The 23,678-nt window shown below is 38.1% G+C and overlaps 3 protein-coding genes, 1 long non-coding RNA gene and 1 other non-coding gene across 5 annotated transcripts in view; 4 read left to right on the top strand and 1 right to left on the bottom strand.

Moving 5' to 3' along the window:
• The window catches only part of LOC141353161 (uncharacterized), a 76,004-nt gene extending 69,429 nt beyond the window's left edge, over positions 1–6,575 (top strand). Inside the window, exon 2 of the long non-coding RNA XR_012360185.1 lies at positions 6,106–6,575. This is a non-coding gene — a long non-coding RNA (uncharacterized lncRNA). The remainder of the gene's footprint in view (positions 1–6,105) is intronic.
• LOC129447580 (uncharacterized) overlaps positions 1–23,678 on the bottom strand; it is a 253,528-nt gene that overhangs the window by 221,536 nt on the left and 8,314 nt on the right. The window lies entirely within an intron of this gene.
• Positions 10,833–11,047, top strand: LOC129418016 (small nucleolar RNA U3). Its single transcript, XR_008635942.1, has one exon. It is a non-coding gene; the product is annotated as a small nucleolar RNA U3 (small nucleolar RNA).
• LOC141353220 (uncharacterized) lies at positions 18,977–20,122 on the top strand. Its single transcript, XM_073859695.1, has 2 exons — positions 18,977–19,718; positions 19,832–20,122. Exons 1-2 carry the CDS (start codon positions 19,140–19,142, stop codon positions 20,120–20,122), a joined length of 870 nt encoding a protein of 289 aa, XP_073715796.1. The 5' UTR covers positions 18,977–19,139.
• LOC141353226 (uncharacterized) lies at positions 21,476–23,361 on the top strand. The gene is made up of 3 exons (XM_073859704.1): positions 21,476–21,600; positions 21,719–21,922; positions 22,402–23,361. Exons 1-3 carry the CDS (start codon positions 21,589–21,591, stop codon positions 23,191–23,193), a joined length of 1,008 nt encoding a protein of 335 aa, XP_073715805.1. The 5' UTR covers positions 21,476–21,588; the 3' UTR covers positions 23,194–23,361.

Here is a 23,678-nt window from a genome sequence, read left to right as displayed (position 1 = left end):
TCTATCAAATAAGCTGCCATACATTGATATTAAATTAGTATTAATAATTATATGAACATAATAATAGGTCTGGCATTGATACTAGGTAGGGAATTAAGGGCCGTTCACATAGTTTTGAAAATCGTTTTATATTAAACAGAATAGCGGAGCTCACACCAAAACTATAACGATACAGATACAATGAACGACATCATTGGGATAACTTTCTGAGCGATTTTCCCACCTGATGAAGGATAAACCATTTGATAGCATTAAAATCTATTTGAACTTCAAGTGCACGCACGGCCACTTAAAATGACAGTGAAGCTCATTGCTGAGCTCTATAACATTAGATTACCTCCAGTTGCTGTGAAAATTGACTACGTAATGCTTTTTAATCTATTACATTAACTAACTGTTATGCCAAAAGGTAAGAGATTACACAAACTATTAGATTCACTGTTTAGAGTTACGTTACTCGAAACGCAGCGTGTTAAGGACATCCGCAAAAGATTTTATTACACGCAATATTAAAGGCAAGTGATTTGCGCGAGTGCCGTGAGCGAATTAGCATAAACGTATTGTTTGGTGATGTGGACGATGATATAGTTATCGTTATAATGTGAACGGCGCTTCAGTGCTTGTATGATGAATGCGGATACTGTATGAACGATATAGTTAAATATCCGGATAAGTTACGGCTGGCAATAAGGACGGATCTTTACTTAAGGCTATTGGGTCTATATGATATTGTTCCACAATAATCCAACTCATCTTCTCTTAATACAGACGAGATTAAGCCATTAGGCTACTGCTCCCCTCGGTTCAAATCTACGTGCGGCTAGGGGCAGGACAGATGTCATGTCAACAAGATGGCCGCGGCTAGCGACTTCCGGTGTTTGCGAATAAGCCCTATATGAAGTTACTTTAGAGAATGTGGAAGATGTTGAACTTTTGGTCGATGGTCTAATGATAAAAGAGACATTGTGTGAAGTCAAAAGACTGCAAAACAGAGATTATGTTGTGTCGTTCATGCACGTGCCCGCGTACATTGATGATAGTGAAATTTTGAATAAATTGGAAGGGTCGGGTGTTACCCCTATTTCGGATAATAAAAGACGTGTCTATCTGGGTACGATGATTGAAGATGGCACAAGATTTGTAAAATCCCGTTTTCCTAGAGAGGTCGCGTCTCTCCCGTACAGCACTAGACTGGAAACAGCTGAAGGCCTTCAATATTTTAGGGTGATGCACAGCCATCAGATTAAAACCTGTCGGTTGTGCATGAGCCCTGATCACGTCTTGAAAGACTGTCCAGATTTTAAGTGTTTTAAGTGCGAGGAGAGAGGACATTTCGCTAGGGATTGTAATGCAGTTAAGTGCCCAGACTGCAAAAAGGTGTTAAACAAGTGTGAGTGCTGGTTTGAGGATGAAGAGGCTCATGCGCACGGGCAGGTGCGTGAACGACATAATGTGGACGAACAGGAGAAAGAAGACAGGTCAGAACCAGCAGAGAAACAAATGGCAAGCAATGACAATGATTTGGCACTGGGGGAGAGAGAGGAAAAGCAAAATGACCAACTAAAACAAGGGGAAGAGACTGAGATGCAAAACATCATCAATGTGATTGCAGAGAATGACCTTGATGAACAAAAACTAGATGAACAAGGCAATAGCCTGGAAGAGCAGAGAGACCAACGTTCACAAGTCAGTCTGGTAGAAGGAACTTGTTCACCAATGGACATCACTAGTGCCTTTGAGAACATTTCTGATGCAGAGGAGGATTTAAACAACGATGGAGAAGGAAACGCTGCAGAAACATCGAGGCTCGGTTTTAGAAAACGCCAAACTAAGGTAAAACCAAGCTTAAAAGAAAGAAAGAAAAGGAACACTAATATAGTCTATTCTAAGAATAGATTTGAACTATTAAAGGGTTTGGAAGACATAAGCTAAGATATTGGTTTTATGAAAGTTTTTATTTGTTTATTTTTTATGGTTTTAAGTCTGGACAGTTTTAATGCCAGAGGACTTTCAGATTTTAACAAGTTTGAAAAGGTGAAACAGATGTTTTTAAATGTTGATGTAATAATATTGCAAGAAACGAACTGGAGGGAAAAGCATATTTGTGAAATAAGGAAAAGATGGGATGGACAAATAATTTACAGTAATGATGATAAGAGATATGGCAGAGGGGTGGCCTTTTTAATAAGAGGAAATGCAAATGTTTCTTGTAAAGTTGTTTACAAAGATGATGTCGGGAAATGCTTGGCTGTCGAAATGGTACACGATGACAACAAAATAACTGTGATAAATGTCCATGCGCCTACTGAGGACAAAGAGAGACTTTTTTAAAAACTTAAGGATATTTTTAACGAAGCACAAGAATGTTATTTTATTGGGTGATTTTAATACTGTTTTAAGCAAGTTGGACATGGCTGATGGAATGGTGTTTAAAACGGATACGGGAAGAAAAGAGTTGAAATTATTAATGGAAAACAACAATATGGTTGATGTGTGGAGGGAGAGAAATGAAAAAAGAAGAAAGTATTCTAGAAGGCAAATGGTGGGCAATTTTTTGTGTCAAACGAGAATATATTATATATTGTGTTCACAAAATATAGAATGCTTTATGACTAATGTGAGATATGAGGAAACAAGTTTAAGTGACCACAAACCATTATTAATGCAAATTGATTGGAGCATGATTAAAAGGGGGCCAGGGGTGTGGGTCAGGGGCGGAGCCAGACATTGTAGACAATTAGCCGCTTTTGCACTATCGGGCATGTGCGAGCCAGGGCTTCAAACGGGCCTCATGGAGCCAATAGCCTCAGACCTCCAGCTGTGTAGCCAAAATCACGACGCGTTTGCATTGTCAAGCCAATAGCGCCGCAGCGGTTCAGAAAACCCTGTCCTTAATACGCCTACCTGGATGTAACGTCACACAACTCCGCCTGTTTTACCGTGAGGAAGTCACTTCAATCTGACAGGAGACGGGAGTTAGATCGCATCATCATACAACACACATAATGAAAAATGACTGAGGCGGCTGTTTGCACGGTGAAAGCCAAGATGAGAAGATAGAGTTGTTTGCTTCATCCGCGGTGTTACTCTTGGAAGTTTATGAAGTGGTAATTACAAATAAAGCGTTCATCTACCTAATGTGCCATTATACTATAGCCTATACACAATATTTTAAAGAATATAACGAGTCCTAGTTTTACATTTATGTAAAATAATCTAATTTTAAAATATGCACGTGTCTAAATATGTAACGTTACGTTTGTAATTATAGTTCTATGGCGATGTAAATACTTACACATTATAAGAGGTGTGATATCTTTAATCATGAAAACGTTAATAGTTGAGCATCACATGAAACACAAGGTAACAATAATATAGCTATTTCAATAATGTGTCAATCAATAAATACTTTTGTCTATAAAGAACTGCCTCGAATAGCTGAATAGAACTGAAAATCACTTTACTTGCATCTCAAAAATCAAAACGTTTCAGAAATCATTAGAAAATGTACTCGTTAAGAATCAACTCTGAATATACTCACATGTATTTAAAAAGCTATGTTACAGTGGTTAAGTTAATGATGGTTATATTTACCATTTTGTGGCATCTTACCATTTCTGTGTTTCAGATGTGATTATAAAGCAATCATTTTCAATAAACTGACAAGCAGCCGTAGTAATAACGTGGTACTTTATTTACATATGAAGTTTATATCAGTGCACAAACAGTGTATTTAAAGACATCTCCTCCTGACTGATTTCAACATCCATGGCTCCTGTCGTCTCATCATCATCATCATCTTCATTTCATCACCTACTCTTGCATTTGTTGCTGTGTCATCTCTCATATACAAAATAAAATCTCCTGGATGACAAACTGAAAGCTTTACGTTGGCATTTTTCTGTAAAACGGACACAAAAGAAAGCAACATATGTGACGTTTTGTATAAGGGTTTGTAAATACACATACAGTATACCGACATATAAAGTTTGCTACATTCATATAAGAGTTTAATTAATCTCCAAAATACCAGAAAGCATGGCTATGACTATAATAAAACCATGGTTACTTTTTCTAAGGGCTGACTAAAAAATTCAACAGAGATGACACTATAACACAAAAAACACAACAAAGACCCATGTAATACACTTCTGCAATCGTTATTTGTATTTTAAGTGTTTTGTATGCAAACGTAATGTAGCATTTGTATTTGTATTTTAAGTGTTTTGTATGCAAACGTTATGTAGCATGTTAACTCACCGACTGTAGATACCATCGTGACTCGATCGCTTTAATACATGGAGTGATGGACGATGAAATGATGATTCAACACACATCTTTAATTTCTCAGCACTGTTGCACTTTAAACACTTTGTTCTGTGCCCGAAACTTTATAAACTTCTCCCGAACCGGTAGCGGTGTGCGCCGGATCCTTAGCATGGCGAGTTCGCCGTTGTAACGCGTGTTTCTTTTTTTTTACATATGCAGATCATTTTCTTCAGTCCGAAGTACAAACATAGCAGGCATCTTCCGTGAAACAGTCAATTACTGGTGATCCCGGTTATATTTAAAGTTTTAAATCTGCAGACAGATGGATGCGCATCTTGCCAGAGACTCAGATAAACTCCGCCTTAGACCTTTACCACTCCCCTAGCCCCGAGAAGCCCGCTTTGGCCCAACGATTTCGGCGGGCCAGAAAAGCGGGGCCTTAAGCACCAACGAAGCACCAGTGAAGCACGATCATGCCCCGGAAGTGACAATGCAAACGCGACAGGCCTCGGCAGGCACTGGCACGCCCGCTTGAAGCCCGATAGTGCAAACACGGCTATGATCACCTCCAGGATGATCAAAGACAGTCTGGAGTTACCTGTAAGTACTGTGACAGTTAGAAGACGTCTGTGTGAAGCTAATCTATTTTCAAGAATCCCCCGCAAAGTCCCTCTGTTAAAAAAAGGCATTTGCAGAAGAGGTTACAATTTGCCAAAGAACACATCAACTGGCCTAAAGAGAAATGGAGGAACATTTTGTGGACTGATGAGAGTAAAATTGTTCTTTTTGGGTCCAAGGGCCACAGGCAGTTTGTGAGACGACCCCCAAACTCTGAATTCAAGCCACAGTACACAGTGAAGCATGGAGGTGCAAGCATCATGATATGGGCATGTTTCTCCTACTATGGTGTTGGGCCTATTTATCGCATACCAGGGATCATGGATCAGTTTGCATATGTTAAAATACTTGAAGAGGTCAAGTTGCCCTATAAAAACCTTAATAATAAAAACCTTGATTATTCTGGTTAGTCACATTGTACTGCTATTATTTTGAACAATACTGTACATTCTCACTAGTGCCAGTAGCATACGCCTTCTTTGTTTTCCTTTGCTTAAGTTTGTAATATGTATACATTTTAACATAGAAACTTTATTGACATCACTCGAGTTAAGGCGATTTAGTAGACCTTTCAATTCACGGGTTTCATTTAATTCTATTTTTTAAACGTAAATGTAATATTTTGTCTTAAGTTTTGTTTCAGTTTGCCATGCCTCCTGTACGGCGGTGTAAAAATAAGATATTTTTAGACTTTAAAATTCAAACATCATACACAATTTGGCTATATTTTTAAATAGTTTTTGAAAAGATTACCTTTTTCTGATATGTGAGTCATTTGGACAAATAACGCTAGTCCTTGGGACTTTTGGGGCTCTGTTTTTGAAAAAAAATCTTTTGAGACATTGCGAAGCTGACAGATAGGCTACAGATAGCCTAGTAATTCGTTCTATGTGGCTGTGAGTGTGCGTGCTTGTGTGTTATGCTTATACGTATACGCAGCTTATTCTTAAATCGCATTCACGTTGTCAAAACAAATCTGATTGGCTAATACACACTGAAAAAAATTAAATCATTTTAAAATGACTAATTAATCATTCTCTCTTCATCACACAGCCCAAACATGATTACATACAAAATGTATTGGAACAGTAACAAACAACAATCAGAGACATTTATAAGCTATCATTTTATGGTCATTGCAGTTTTAAATCTTTGCCACCAGGGGGTGCTGCAGCACCCCCACTTCCCGCACCCATGTACTTTTGTGTTTTCTCACAGGTAAGTATGAACGTGTCTAGAGCAGTTTTGGATCTTTACCATTGAGGAGGTTGACTGACTTTCATCTACCAACTGTCATTAACACAACAAAAACTAAAGAAATGTTACTACAAGTGGACCTATTCAGTTACTCATTATGCTGTGAGTACACCACAATTTTATCAGTGAAACAATAATGTTTGTTTTTTCTCAATGCTTGGCATAGACAAATGTGACCCTGTGTAATTTGGAAATTTCATGGGAAATGTGTACGTCTTAAAAATGTTTGAATGTCGTTTGAGTTAAGGAACAGTACACGGATTTATTAAAAGTGTACAATACACTGAGTCTATTAAAGTCATAAAGGAATACTTAATATATTTCATAAAGGAATGTGTAAATCTAATATTAGTTTTAATGTGAATTTGGACAGAAAAGCAAAAAAAGTGTTTGTAAAATAAACAATTGTTTAATAAACTGTAATAATTTTACCCTTTTCTGTCATCATTTTTTATACTAATGTTTGGTTTAAGGCAATCGGTTTCCTCAAACGGTTAAAGTTGAGTTAACTTTTCGGGTTTTACAGTGTAACAACAATGTACAAAATCAAAAAGAGGAAAGCATATTTTAAGAAACAAAAAATTTAATTGGATCCCATTAAAATCCTCTACAAATTATCCTAAAGGATATTTTTGTTGTGTCTTAAAATCCTTTAGAAATATCCTCTAATAAAATCCTATAGGATTTTTTCTAATGGAATCCCATAAGATTTTTCTAATGGAATCCCATAAGATTTTTCTAATGGAATCCCATAAGATTTTTCTAATGGAATCCCATAAGATTTTTCTAATGGAATCCCATAAGATTTTTCTAATGGAATCCCATAAGATTTTTCTAATGGAATCCCATAAGATTTTTCTAATGGAATCCCATAAGATTTTTCTAATGGAATCCCATAAGATTTTTCTAATGGAATCCCATAAGATTTTTCTAATGGAATCCCATAAGATTTTTCTAATGGAATCCCATACGATTTTTCTAATGGAATCCTATAGGATTTTTCTAATGGAACGGTTCCAAAATATGATAGAAATTCTAATTGGATTCCTGTACAGGATTCTTATTAAAAATCCTATAGGATTTTTTGACAAGGGAAGTTTTGTGTGGTACCTGTGATGTTTTATCACATGATATACCACAGGATTACCACAGAACATTTTTGTAAGGGTCCATATGTATACAATTCTGTCAAGATATCAGATTACTGTAATAATAATAATTGTTGTAAAGATTCTGATTCAAATGTAAATACTAAGTCATAAACATCCCTAAGTACTACTAATTGTTATGATTCAGCTTAATAAGGCTGTCAAGATAAACTACTGATCAATAATCAGACATACAACCTCGCAAAAGTCTGTCATCTCTTGGCAGTGTTTCCCACAGATCTGAAATTTACTTGTGGTGGTAGCTCATGAAAAGGGCAATCATTATATCCACCGACAAAAAATGGTCTACTATACATGTGACAAAGAACTAATAATGTGTGACACAACACAATACTTTGATTTATTAAACATTAATATTAATTTCACATTATAGTTCATTAATCTAACCACCCCAAACTTTCTTTGCCATAAACAAAGCTGACACTGTTTGTTAAAGCACCACGAAAACACTTTATGTTTTTGCACTGATATATGAAGCAATTTGATGACCCCTTTTATCAAACTCAATTATATACAATACTATGTACAGTATATTAATAGACAGTGCAGGTCTATAGATTATAAATGTGACTGATGTTATAATGTTAATAATTTCTATTAGTTAGGCACTTTTACTGCTTCTGCTTTCTATTTCTCTTTTGCCAATTAAAAAAGCTTAATCCACTCATTATTTCAGATTTAAAAGTCTACTTGCTGTCCCGATGACAGACTTTACATTACAGCTTTGCGTTTTTTATATCCTGAGTCAGCTAGAGCTTTGCTCATTCAGTATTAGCACTGCTTTTTGCTACAATCTCTGTGCAAACTGTTTAGATTTTAGTAAAGATATGGTCTATTAATTGTAAGATTATAAAAAAATGGGATAAAGAAAAAATGAAGCGGCGCGTGGTCGTGACAAGAGCCAGCTGTTATCGCCAAAGAAACAGGAGGCACGCTGAAACTGCACTCGAGCTTTGCGCTAGCGGACGTTCTCCGATCGACTCGGGTTTTACAAACAATATTAATCAGACTTGGGACCCGAAGTAATGAACTAGGACCGACCCGGACCCGACTGACCATTTAAAATATAAACCCGGAACCGTACGGGTCCCGCGTCCTCAGTGAAGAAAGACCTCTAATGGTAAAACTCTGCTCAAGTTCAGAAACATGAAAGGATACAATGTGACACTGAGGTTGCTTCGCGTCGCACCCACTTCATTGAGAAACAGAGAGCACGTGAACGGACACTCAACGGGAGAGACACAACGTGCTTGCACGCAAAATGAAGCCAACTTGGATGCTATAAACACATATGCACATAAGCATATGCGACCATTTTGGTCGCAGTGTAGTTCCCTGGCTGCTCAGTTACCTCAGTATGTGCTGCAGTTGATCCAGTTTGCCGCGCTGGATGATGAGTTTATGACGCGTGCATCATCTTCACGGTCACCCGGCCCCACCTTTCTATCTCTCGCTCGCGCTCTCTCTCTCTCTCTCTAAAACACGGGTCATCCAGTCGAGTTCAGAAAATACGGAAATTCGTAAAGTGATTTTTTTTACCTGGGCGGGTCGCAATTTACCTGGGCGCACCGCCCAAGTAGAGCCTATGTATGGGAAACACTGCTTGGTTTTCTTTGCCATAACAAACATGCATCATAAAAACACAGTTATAGCCACCAGACTGAACACCAAGTCAAGAGCCCAACTAATGAAAACAGTGATCACCATAATGGTGACTTTAAAGAAAATACCTGTAAAGTCTAGTAAACACGTTTGTTCTCAGTAAGAACTTTTGTAGATGTATAACAGAAATAAAGTCAAAGTGGTTTATAAGTGAAGATGGTAATGGTGTTTGTGTAAATGTTTAATTCTCATCTGGTGATATATGGAGAGATTTAATGTGTTCTGTTATTTTCAGTTGATGTTCATCAAAGTCTTTGTGTTTGTAAGTGTTTCTTTCTGCTCATCTCTTCTCTTTTTTTGTTTATGTTTTCTTCAGTGATTCTGTTTATTAGCAGCAGGTGTCCATCATTAATGATTCAGTACTTGAACTCATTGACTTGATTTCAGGTGGATCATTATGACAGTAATGTAGGGAATAGTGAATGAGGGTTTAGGGTGTGATTTAGGACGCAGTCTTAAACGGTGGACTCACAGGGCTGTAAATTCACATTATTCTGAGAACTGTTTTTTTACAGAATGCAGAATTGAACAGTATACTTCTGTTTTTGTCAAAAAACAGAATTATACTGTTAAATTTGGCCGTTTTTTAACAGCAATTTTTCACAGTGTAGGTTCCAAATAGACGTTTTTACGTAATATGGCGGCGACCATGGTCGGACATTTTTGGCTTCAATTCATTACAATGGAGGGAGGCGACGTCGCGTCGTTCATCTTTTTTACAGTCTATGAGCTGCACGCATACTACACAACACACCGCTGACCAGGTGCACACACTACAATACAGTTGATAAAGAGGTGTTCCCGACCAGCAGCGAAAATACATTTCCTCACATAAATTCTGCAGAGAAATTTCAACGATCAGGCCATTACTTCATGAATGGACGATCAATCTGCCCTTCAATTGGTTGACCTTTCTCTGTTAATACCATCTGCACTGGGATTGTCTGGATTACTTACAAGTTGTCATTGTTTCGCTCACATTAAGAGATCACGTGGGGATAATATCAAACAGGTTTGAAAATATTGTGGCTTCTGTGATAGCTCGAGACAGGTTCGAATCACGTTGCTGTCATACTTGTACTTAACGACTTTTGGCAGCCGCAACGAGCTCCGATTTGGTCGCGATTCGAGAGTTTGTCGCAGACCTTGGAAATCTGTCCGCGACAGAAAAACGCAACCGGTCGCAACCTGCAGGCCCCAAGATTTGAACCGGTAACCCTCGGGTTACAAGCCCGACTCTCTAAAAAATAGGCAATGACTGCCCATGCCACCATTGTATATTTAAAGGAATAGTCTACCCTTTTGCCATATTAAACTATGTTATTACCTCAACCTAGACGAATTAATACATATCTATCTTTTTTCAATGCGTGCACTGTACAGTGCCTAGCCTAGCCCCATTCATTCCTATGGTACCAAAAAAAAGTTTTATTTTGTGGCACCATACTTACTGGTATAACTCCTCATGTAACAGTCTTTAAACAGGAAAAACACAGAATTGTTTGGTGGCTTCCCTCTTTGGTACCATAGGAATGAATGGGGCTAGGCTAAATGCTAACACATTCACGATGCGCTGTACAGTGCACGCATTGAAAAAAAATAGATATGAATTTATTCGTCTAAGTTGAGGTAATAACATAGTTTAATATGGCAAAAGGGTAGACTATTCCTTTAATACTATAAATACATTGTTATTAACAGATTTGCACACATCCATTCATTACAGTCCGTGCTCAAGGTATTATAGTTTTGTGTTTCTGAGCATTTTGTCCCTCTAAGCATTATAAAGCCACAACTTACCGTCATTGAGGTTCATTGTCTCTCAGAATGTGTGTTGGGTAAGTGCAGTGAAACGGCAAGACTATGCTTTCAGGAATCATTTCTATAGTTTCTAAACTAGGAAATGTGTTTTGAAAGAGTTGAGTCTTTGGAACCATGATGAAGAGTGTTGATGTGTTTCTCTGAGCGTGTATCAAGCAATGGTTGGTGTTCATTATCACAGATCATTGCTATTGATGAATGTTCTTTAATCCTAATAAGCTTAAAGAAGAGAAGTGCATGATCAGAGTGGGCTTGTTTTTTGAAATTAAAAGAAAGAATATGACAAAGGTTGTTTTGTTTATGAAATCAAGCATTGAAATGTGTTTGTTTTTTGTATTCTAATTAGTGATGGGAAGTCTGACTTTTTTGTGAATCAGTTCTTTCGGACAGTTCGTTTCAAAGAACTGGTTCAAAAAAACGATTCACCAGTTCTTTAACGTACTTTACGTAATGACGTCATTCGCATCTAATTCTATCATCCAGGAGGGTAAATACATTTTTAAAGAAAATTCCAACTAAAGCACATTCAAAAACTTTTAACAGAAATCATAATCAAGCACATAACAACTTAAAATATAATCTGCACACACACACCTAACAAATACATTTTAGTCAAAAAGGTGTTTAATATAATTAGCTGTTTCATGCATATTTCGCGTAAGTTTTATGGTAAAATTAAATAAACTTACTTTATGTCTGTCAATCATCTTAGTTCATGTAGGCTATAGTATTAGCACAGCAACTCACTGATGTCCGTACACAGGAAAATCCCCAGTGTTAAATTAACTCTACCAGTTTTAAATCAACACTATTTGGTGTTTATATAATCCACACCAGGATCGGTGTTAAAAAAGACTGGTGTTAAAAATATAACTCTGAATCGGTGTTGGGGTTGATGAGATGGTGAGGTGATGATTGAGACGTTGGTGGTGAGCACCTGCTGGTCATTCAATTCAATTACATTTTGGACATTTTCCTGTCTCTAAATTTTTGTTTTGATGACTCGTTTTCTGGAGAAAATACTAAAATAATAAAGAAAGACAAATTATTAAATGCAATAGATGAATACTGTTGGGTGTATGCCTGCAAAAGCTGCAATCTTTCATGTTTGCCTCTCTATCAGCATCTCTGTTTGAAAAATAAAATGATAACTTGCAAAGTTATTTTCTAAATGGATTTTAAGTTTAACTTCTAAACAACTGTCAGAACAAAATACAAGTGCTCAACTATTCCATCATCCACACGCGTGATTAAGGCTATATCCACACGAAGCCGCTGCATTCCCTATCCGATCATTTTTTTTCCTTGCTCTAAAAAAATAATCCGTAAACACGAAACCACTGAAACCGACTGAAAGCGATGTAGTATATATGCCGGACCAGTATGGGGCGCTGTAATTCTGCCACAGATATACACTATACACGGAGAAGAAGACTTTGAGCATGCGCATAACTAATGTATGGTGTTGTCCATTATCGCTTATTGGTCACCACAATTGCATAGAAGCAATAGATTTTGCTGTAATACAGTTTTTTACGATTGCTATGACAGATTTTTCAATACTTTTAACAAGTTTTCAAAACTCTTAACACAGTTAGCACTACATCCACCTATGTAAGCTGTACTATTAACACATTTCTTGTTGGTTTAACACAAAAGGCATATAATTAACACAAATTTAAAATGCTTGAACTTCTTTTACAAACAAGCTCAAACAAGACCAAAACAATAGATTTTTAAAGTCAAATTTACAAATGCTTTCACACAGCATGTCAAAACAGATAACATCATGTGCTAAATCTCACTTATAGTCAAAGTAAACAGCTGTTTATATGATGAATTGAAACATAAATATATCCCCTGTATTTTATTCCATTGGGATTGAAAAACAACTTATTGTACCAATGCAAATATATAAATCACAGCTGATTCCCACCTAGGAAACACACTCAGGTTCTTTCAATGGTATACAATAGAATAGAGGAAAGGAGGGCCTCTATAGGTTGATCTTGTGTGGAAAAGGAACAATATGAGCAACACAAAAATAAGATATGTCTGCACGAGTCAGCGGAAGACCACCATGACAAGGGAGAGGTTTTTCTTCAGTCCCACCTGGATGTAATAGATGGTGCATTCCCTGACACCACACCTGAACACTGTCAGAGGTGGATAAGACATGGCAAAAAGTTCTTCACAAGATGCCTTGCCAGAGAAAAATCAGGTGTTATGTGAATGAGAACATGTGGCCAAATAGAAACGCAATAGATTACTGTAGATGATGAGATTTTCTTTTTTACTTTGTTCTTCAGTGGCTTTTCTGTTTGTATTTGTTTATTTTACTTTTTTACTGTAAATGGAAGTAATATTGAATATGTTTGTTATCTTGTAGTAATTTCCTGTTGTAAATACTGTAAAGTCTTTACTGCAACAATTCTACCTTTTTTCATAAACTGTACTCTAAGTTGAATGATTCATTTTTGTCTTGAATTGCTGCAGCAAAACAAACATAATGAATGCATTTACTAAACCCAACTAAACAAAAATATAAACAAGTTTTCAAAAGAAACTGCAGTGCAAAACTCAGTCTATAATCATACAAACAACTGTTTGTTGTATAAGGACAGACTTACGCATAAACTTAAGCAGTTTTTGTTTTTCCGTCTTATGTTTGTGTTTTTCATGACACTGTTTTATGATTGACTAAATGTTTCTGTTGGAAGAGAACATGTGTTGGTGATCTGTTATAACTAGTTGATTCTGAAACATGTTTACAGTGTTTTTGTAAACAGTGTGAGAGTTTAGTTTACAATGTGTGATTTTGAGGATAAAATTAACTGTTTTGCCAGTTGTGTGTTTTAGGTGTGTTGGTGTGTTAAGAGTTTAGAAAATTTGTTAAAAGTATTGAAAAAAGTGTCATAGCAATCGTAAAAAACTGTAAAGCTAGTAGGCTTTAGTAGCTTCTGTAGCACGAACACAATCACGTAGTCCGCCGTTATTGTTGTTGCTGTTACGTGTAACGCTTCGGACACGTGATGTGATGACGTTTTCGCTTCACAAAATATACGGATTGGCTGTACAGACGAAACCGCAAGGGTGTCGGTTTCAGATTTATCCACTTTAGGACCCGCTTTCAAAAAATAGCGGATTCAGTCTCCCAAAACGCCGGATCAGTGTGGATGAAACGCCAATACGATAACAAATTTATACGTATGCAGTGATACGCGTCTCCGTGTGGACAGCCCCTTAGTAGACAAATCTTCTTTCTGACGTGATGTCTCACAAGTCAAATAGACATTTATCACAAAATGTATCACATTAAATCTTAAAGGGGACATATTGTGAAAATCTGACTTTTTCCATGTTTAAGTGCTATAATTGTGGCCCCAGTGCTTCTATCAACCTAGAAAATGTTAAAAAGATCAACCCATTAACTTAGTTTTGGTAAACCATTTTCTGCAAGCATGTGAAAAAATAGGTCATTGTAATTTGGCCCATATTGTGATGTCAGAATAAGGTAATACCGCCCCCTTTATCTGCACTATCCAACCACAGCACAACCATTTAGTATGGAGAGAAAGAGAGAGTTAAAATATTTCACAGCACAATTGAGTTTCAATTGCAACAAACCACCACCATTGTGATCAGTGGTTGCACTTCATCCGCTCATTTGCATTTTAAATGACACACCCAAAACGGCACACTTTTTCTCAGACCTATTTTAGACTTAGTTTACAGCTTAAAAAAAATCTCATAATATGTCCCCTTTAAGTTTGTGTTTGTTATGAGTTCATTTGAAGTCACCATTATTGTGATTAGTGTTTCCTTTAGTTAGGCATTTGTCCCTTGACCTTCACTGATCTAACTCTCCTCATTTAGCAATAGCAACAATGTTTTAGTAAGACCACTTGTTTGTTGCTTCATGTAGAGGGAAACCCTTCCAGTTCTTCTCAGATTGTTTATATTTATTATACTCTACTCTACAACTCATTGAAACATTTGATCACAAATTAATTATGTAGAAACAGGCATATAAAAAAGCTCTATGCAAATGACATTGTATGGAATAAGACTGCTGTCATGCTTTAGTGTTTTTTTGTTGTTGGTTTTTTGCTTAAAGGAATAGTCTACTCATTTTCAATATTAAAATATGTTATTACCTTAACTAAGAACTGTTGAATCATCCCTCTGTCATCTGTGTGTGTGCACGTAAGCACTGGAGCGCGCTGCTACGCTACGATAGCATTTAGCTTAGCCCCATTCATTCAATGGTACCATTTAGAGATAAAGTTAGAAGTGACCAAACACATCAACGTTTTTCCTATTTAAGACGAGTAGTTATACGAGCAAGTTTGGTGGTACAAAATAAAACACAGCGCTTTTCTAAGCGGATTTAAAAGAGTAACTATATTTTATGGCGTAATAGCACTTTTGGGAGTACTTCGACTCGCCTGAAAAGTCCGTTCCCCTTCTCACTCTCATAATGGGAGAGGGAGGGTGTTACTGCGCCGAGTCGAAGTACTGCCAAAAGTGCTATTACGCCATACAATATAGTTACTCTTTTAAATCCGCTTAGAAAAGCGCTATGTTTTATTTTGTACCACCAAACTTGCTCGTATAACTACTCGTCTTAAATAGGAAAAACGTTGATGTGTTTGGTCACTTCTAACTTTATCTCTAAATGGCACCATTGAATGAATGGGGCCAAGCCAAACGCCATCGCAGCGCAGCAGCGCGCCCCAGCGCCCACGCGCACACACCCAGACGACAGAGGGATGATTCAACAGTTCTTAGTTAAGGTAATAACATATTTTAATATTGCAAATGAGTAGACTATTCCTTTAAGAGAGACTTCATGATTTCTGATACAAATCTCAACAATGGTGACCGTTAATGGTAAGAAAGCAGCAAAATTTTTGTCATGTTGCAATGCATGATGGGATTTATGAATGAGTTTTCTACAATCCTGGTACCCAGCATGCATTGCGGCATGAAGCTTTGTTGTTGATTGTCACCATGATTGTGTTTTATTGGCTGATTGTTGATGTCTCAGTGTGTCTGTCTTACACCACAGATTAGATTTGTGTAAACAATATTTAACTCTTCAGGGTATGTGGACATTTACAGCACTGTTGGATTTCATGGGAGCTTCACAGGGTTGGCAGAACATAAATTAAACATTTATATTCAGTGATTACTTTTTTTATGATATCATTGAATCCCAAGACTTATACTTTCATACTAATTAACATAGTAACAGTTATAGACTTCATTTCTCTCATCTTCCTCTGCTTTAACAGATGTGTTTTATAAACACACTGCCACAAATAGCAGAAGAAAACTAACACTAAACTTCAAGACCCAAGTACCCACCTAAAGGAAACACTAATCGGAGCAATGGTGACTTACTTTATTAACCAGATTAACAACAGTTCTTTAGAAGTTAAACCTATCATCCATGTAACTCTGCAAGCAAGTTGTCAGAAAGTCTTTTATTTTGAAATCGCGTTAATATCATTTCCGTTCCGAGCGCGTCACATATTCATTCACGACTCTGCATTCTGTGGGATGGGTGCTCTCGTGTGCGTAATCTAAGCGAAAGTAAGTTATATTTTGAACTAAGATGCAAATATTGCTATAGGAAAATGTTGTTTACTTTCACTTGTTTTACTGTTAAGTATATTATGCGCATGGTTTAATACTTTTGCGTGTATTTCTTTAGTTAATAGGCATCACGTGACTGTTATAATAAGCCATTGTTAGATTGAAGATTATTTCCTTTACATTATGTAAGCTTTACACTGTATATATGAGTGCTATATTTCAGTTCTTGTACCCTTTTGTCTTACTGCTAAATTGTATTTAACATCTGTTGCGCTGTTAGACGCATTAAGTGTGTAGTTCAGCACGTCTTGATCACGCGCCCTCACATAATGAGCGCATGGGGTGCAGTTGCGTCCGCTTCCACTAGAGGGAGGCAAAGACCAGTAAATCCCTTTAGTACTTTGCATTTACCCTTTGAATGCCTGTATATTAGTTATATATGACTCTTTCTAGGTTATTTGACTAAATAATTATATTTCAGTATTCTAATTCAATGTTTATTATTGTATTGGATATTTCTATATACCTCTGTACATTTTTATTATACTTTGTACATTGTGATTAATAATATTTTATTCTTTGTTGCTTTTGTAGACCACACACACACACACAGGGATGCAAACACGGCGCTTTTCGGCGCCTCTCGCTTTTTTCACGTCAGTTTGGGTGACTTGTGTGACTCGTGCAGATCCGAAGAGTTTTTTTTGGGGGGGGGGGTCTGATGACAATGCCACCAATAGGTGACAAGTATTTAGGAAATAAGCGAATCACAACACTGCGTGGCAAAACATCATGCACGCGAACCACTAGTGTGTTCGACTTCAAGCGGCAAAGCAAGAAATGACAGGAGGGTGAAGTCAAAGTTACCGCGAGAGCGAGTTGAAATTAGACTTCTCCGTATAGTTTCTCGAATCGCTCTCGCGGTACTTTGACGTCATCCGCCTGTCGTTTTTGTGGCGCCGCATTCGTGCTGCGTATACAAATTTCTCCTCGAGACCTGAGTTCGCCGCAGCGCCTGTTCGACTACCAACTGAAGACATCACTGGAGGTAAGGATCTTTTTGGTTTATAATGTTATATAATCTACTAGTCATGTAATTGATTAAACATTTCAGCTAGGCATAGTTCAATTGGGTAGGTAGTGTTTGTGTGTGTGTGTGTGTAACGTTTTAGCTTCATCAAATTCACCTGTAAATTGCAGTGTTTCCCCCCAATAGACTTTACTAGAAGCGTTCCAGTATATCTGGCATTAAATTTAGTCTTATTTGTTCTGCCGTGTTTATAACAACACTCTTTGATAATGATATTTTGCGTGCAAGCACATCGTGTCTCTTCAGATGAGTTTGGTGCGACGTGAAGCGAGCTCACGTGTTTCTGAACTTGAGCAGAGTTGTATGCATTTCATGGAGGACCCGACACCCGTACAGTTTCGAATCTATATATTAAATTGGCAGTCAGGTCCGGGTCGGTCCCAGTTCAATTACTGGTCCCGAGTCCGATTAACATTGTGTGTAACGTGCAGTTTAAAGTGCGCCACCGGGAGTCCGATTAACATTGTGTGTAACGTGCAGTTTAAAGTGCGCCACCGGTTTCTATGGCGATAACAACTGAAAGTCACGACCACGCGATGCACTTTCTTTCTCCTATTTTTTTTAAATATAAAAGATGGTTCATTAATAATAATATCTAAATTTTGCTCAGAAATCACAGAGATGGTAGCAAAAAAGCAATGCAAATGTCAAGCCCAATGCACTGAACGAGCAAAGCTCAGGCTGACTCCCCTTACGAAAATTAACCATGGTTTTATTGTGGTAAAAGTGTAGTTACCATGTTTTTTCGGTGTATTGATTACTATAAGCAAAACCATGGTTTTACTGCACTGGTTTAAGTATGGTTTTTGAAAACCATGGTTTTGTGGTTACTATGGTTTTACTACAGTAACCATGTTTTTTTTGGTTTTGACTGTAGTAAAACCATGGTTAATTTTCGTAAGGGTCAAGATATAACTGTGAGATATAAGTGAACTATTTGCACTCCGTTATGATACAGTTTTGCAAAAAAATCAAATCTGTATTCATTTGCAGAATGAGGGAAATTGAGGAAAGTGAGGCACTTCTTGTGCAACAGATGGATAGAGGCTGTAAAAGCAGTTGGAAGTGGTCTTGGCTGAAACTTGAAACTACAATCCAGGTCCATGCAGTCAAACACACATTCATACTGTCTGACTTTTTTAAGAAAATTGAGAAAAAAGGTTGTGCTAAGTGCACTCTCTGTATGAAGGAAATTAACTACAGTAGCAGAGGGGTGCATGCCTTGTTTGCACACTGTCAAACATCCATACACACAAACAGAGTGACTTCAATCTTATCAACTCAAAGTGTGGCACAACTCCTCCGTAAGGAAGATCCTTTACCAGCTACTCAGAACCAGGCCTCAGCAGCAGAAAAGATTAGGGAAAGTGTTAAGCTTCCAGTGCCAATGTGTAATCGCATTGCTAATGCAGAGGTGAGTGTGTGTGTGTGTGTGTGTGTGTGTGTGTGTGTGTGTGTTTGAAGACTAGTTATATAAAAATAATTTTTGTGGAAATGAGTACATAATGAGGACAGCACCTCCTTAAAAACAAGTAGGGATGAACAAAATTAGTTTAAAATTAATCACTAAATGAGTAAGTTATGTATTTTCTTTCTCTGTTTACTAGGCAATTGTTCTGGCAGTTATTGCTGAGCACTCTCTACCTCTGACAATGGCACCGGTGTTGGTGGAGTTAAGCCAGTGTCTAGCTGCAGACAAGGCAGCCCTTAGCCAAATTAAAGTGTCCCGCACTGCTGCTTCTTACAAAATTGTGTATGGTATGGGCCGTACATTTGCAGAGAAAACATTCTCCAACTTACGCCGATACCCCTTCTCTCTGAATGTGGATGAGAGTACATCCAGTAGTTTTAAGAAGGTCCTTTCTATGCTCGTCAGCTATTTCAACGAAGAACTGAATGATGTTGTGGTTGAACACCTGGGCTCCCTTGAAGTTTGGAAAGTGACTTCAGCCAGTTTGGAGAGGTTGATGTTTGACTTTTTTCAGAAAAATAACATTCCTTGGTTGAACCTTATTAGCATAATGCTAGACTCATGCAACGTCATGCGTGGGAGCAAATCAGGGCTGGAGACAAGGATCCGAGAGAGGCATTGTCCCACTCTGCTTGATGTGGATGGTGACTCATGCCATCACGTCCACAACGCTGCAAAGAGATTTGCAGAACCTTTTGAAAACTACTTGGAGCAGCTCTTTGCAGACATCCACACAGACCATCAATGGGCATCAGATCAGGTATCTGAACATGAATTTCATTTTTTTTTTAATGAAAAATCAGTTTCTAACTAGTTTATTAACTGTTTTGAGTGTTGCTAATAGTGTAAGATATGTTATGTCTTTACTTGCAGTTGGCATACCTGAAAGAAATAGCAGAGTTCCTGGGCATACCTGCCACCAATCCCCAGCGATTTGTCTCCCATCGCTGGTTGTCAGCTTATGATGTAGCGATCAACACTAAAAGAATGTTACCTGTGTTCAAAGTGCTCTACTTTGGATTTATGGGAAAGCAGGATCAAGAACTGTACAACGAAATATTGGAGGACCTGTACAGAGATCATGGTGTGAGTGACAAGGCTCAGCGAAGGGCAGAGTCCTGCAACGGGTCGGGTACCCGCGGATACCCGCGGGTACCCGCATAAAAGTGTCTCCAACGGGTGGATTGTGACATTCCTAAAATTCACGGGCGGGGCCGCGGGCGGATAATTAACTCCGCGCGGGCGGGTAGTAGTGCAAATGAAAATATGTGCAAAATGTGTATGTCTAAGGATGTGCACAGCAAACTTTGAAACACGGCTGTTTTTTCAGCCAAGCGCTTCTTAGCTGTGATACTTAAGCTGTGAGCCGGTTGGTTGTTGTGATACTTGTCCCGCCCTTCCTCCACTGTGATTGGACGGCCGTGTGACAACTGACATTGACAAGCGGAGGTTTTCACCCAAATTTTAATCTCTTTCAACTCTCGACTCTCAGCGCCTAGCATGGAAAAACCGCTGACCGCCGGCTTAATTACCACACGCGGAACATATGACATTTGACCCATCATGTCACCACCACTACAACAGTGCGCGACCAGTTTGTTGATTCTTCTTGTAGCCTAGTTGGAGCGAGCGTTGCAGGACTCTGGCATAAAGTTTTGCTGTTGATAGCCGGAAGCTGAACGTCTTCTCTTAGAAAGCATTTCGAGACGAGACTTAGGAGCACAGCATGTGTAGGTAGGTTGTTCTTTTTCTTGTTTTTTTATTAATATGTCTATTTATGTATAGTTATCAGGTTCCATTTGTGCCGATAGGCTACTTAAATGGCACAAAACAGAGCGCACTTTAGCCTGTTTCATTAGCCTATTCATGACGCTGTTGTGATGTTGAGAGAGGTAGGAGATAAAAAATAAAGTACTTTAATTGGAATGATTTTAGCGTGTGTGATTTATGCGGGTACGGGTCGGGTAACGGGCCAAATATTAACGGGTCCGGGCGGGTGCGGATTTAATTTTGATATTATCACGGGTGACGGGTCGGATCTGGTGCTGAACTTTGCGGCTACGGACGGACACGGGTCTCCAAAAATGGACCCGTGCAGGACTCTGGCGAAGGGTTCGATTTATTCACCAGGATCTCTGCAAGAAGGGTATGTATGTGTATGTTTATATTGTAACAGATTGTTATATGGTCATGAAGGAACTAAAATCCTACTATTTAATAGTAAAAAAGGCTGCTGTATGTGTCTGTCTATGTGAGAGAGATGAATACAATGTGTGTAGTACATCTATACCTACTGTTTTATGGTTATGATTTAACAGACACTTAAATCCCAAGTAAATGATTTATTATTATTATTATTATTATTATTATTATTATTATTACTACATCCTATTAGTATAAGAAGTACTCATACTGTTACAGTCGTTGCAACATTGTATTTATACCATTGGTATTGCACAAACTATTGCACACTGTTATCTATATATTTTTTTGTTTTTTTTGAAGGAATGACTGATTTGGGGAAGAAAAGGAAGGCCAGAATTGTAAAGAAGATTTGGGTGGAAAACCAAAAAGTGGACCTTAATCTTAGTGTGTACCTTGGTGTCCTCCCAATTTTGAAGGAATACGTGATGGTCTTTCAAGTGAGTATTCTATACCATGTATGCAACTCAAAATAGAAATAAGATGATTCTGATGTCTATTGAAAAACAACAGCAAGTTCTGTCAGTTCTAAAAATGTGATTTTTATGTTCATTGAAGGGAAGTAAAACTTTGGTTCACAAGCTTCATGACAAGCAACTTGAAGTGTTCATCGACTTTCTTGCCTGCTTCATCAAGCCCGAGCATCTGAAGATGTCGGCAAACAAATTGCTAGAATTGGACTTGGCCAATAATAAACTTCACTCCCAGATTTATGTGGGGAAAGTCGCAGAAGACCTGATTGCAGCCCATCCAAAGCATCCGGTTTGTATTTTAAATAAAGTTTACTACTACTTTTCATTCTTCTTTCCATTTTAGGTCATGCTGCCACCTACTGGTAAAAAAATGCAATAGCGTAATCATGAAAGTGCAGCATATGGGACAAATGGAACATGTATTGTTTTTACCCTTTTGATTTATTCCAATTAATTGACTGAATTGTAAATGTGTGTATAGACTGGTTAGAGTGTTTAACATCTTTGTAAATTTAAAATTTATTTTTATTAATTGTTTAGAAAAGTAACAATTTGGAAATTTTTCAATTCTGATTTTACAGTCCTGTGTAATGCCACCATAAATGTTACATAAACAGAGAAGTATATGTTCAAACATTATCTTTTTTTGGGAGGGAGCAGTATTAAAAAAATGTGCCATTGTGCTGTAGCCATGTCAGTATGAGCCATACTGAGCCAACCTCAGTATGAACTCAGGGTAAACATGTTTTTGTATGTTATGTGTTGCAGGTAATCATAGATTTTATTGAGAAAGTGACCAAGGCATACACAACTTGTGGCAAGTACATGCAGAGTAAACTACCTCTCAAAAGTAAGACCCTACAGGCCTTGTCCTCCATTGATCCAGTGGTGAGGGGCCATTCCCAGGCTGTTACTCAGCTTAAGGAGTTGGCTAGGATAATTAAACATTTAGTGGGTGAAGAGAGTGACATCACCCAGGAGATCATTAGGTACAACGTGGACTCCAATCTGGCCAAGTATGAAGATGGAGATGATATTGTGAAGTGGTGGGCACATGTCATGAGTTTGGGGAAGTATCCAACTCTCAGCCAGGTTATCAGAGGTGCCCTCTCCATCTTTCATGGGCCACTGGTAGAGTCCTCCTTTAGTCTAATGGTAAATGTAATTGACTCTAAAAGATCAAACATGAAGATCTCCACCTTTGATGCAGTGCAGACTGTGAAATATGTGTTGAAGTCTAGGGGCAAGACTGGCATTGACATGTTCAAACCGGAGGACATCAAGATGGGGCCAGTTGATACTACTCTCTGCCAGAACATTAGGGCTGCAGGGAGAAGGGACAAGACTGACAGAGAGAAGAGGATGAAGGCAAAGCAGAAGAGGCAGGCGGAGTATGGCTGCAGTGCAATGTGTAAAACTGCTGAAAAGGCCAAGACCACTGCTCTGGCCAAAGAGAGGCAGACACGTCTCAAACATGTTCATCAAAAAATGAATGCAGCCAGACGGAAGGCACTGGATACATTGCAGGAGGTGGCCAGGAAGAAGAGGAAGAATAACTAAAGCAAGAAGAAGTGCTATATATTTTGAGTTTGTTTAATAAAAATTAAATTGAATTTTCCAAATTAGTGTCGGCGTATTTTGATTTTTAAAGTTTCATTTTACTAAATATGCCTATGGAGTGGGCCGGGGATTGCAGGGGCCGGTGGCAATGTAAGTATCTGAATATTTGCCGCGGAGCGAGGGTTTCGATTATCTCTCTCTTTTTTGACCATACATGTGTTTGCATCCCTGCACACACACCACACATACTCCTACAACATAACCACATATGTACCTATTAGTACGTCAATGCCTGTACTAAAATTTCAATAATAAAGTGTTCTGGAATGATTTCTCCGTGCCCTTCTCTCTGACCGGAGCACTGTCAAAGGAAACTGTCAGACCAGTATTATCCTCTTCAGAGTGACTCACTCTATCACATGGTCCTTCGAGCCGGATCTGACAGCTTTCTGGAGACAATATGGAGCCAGGACAACCATCTGCAG

Source organism: Misgurnus anguillicaudatus, chromosome 21 (assembly GCF_027580225.2).
Source record: "Misgurnus anguillicaudatus chromosome 21, ASM2758022v2, whole genome shotgun sequence".
Classification (NCBI taxonomy): domain Eukaryota; kingdom Metazoa; phylum Chordata; class Actinopteri; order Cypriniformes; family Cobitidae; genus Misgurnus; species Misgurnus anguillicaudatus.
The sequence above is the reverse complement of the archived record's forward strand: the minus strand, read 5'-3'. Positions and strand labels throughout refer to the sequence as shown.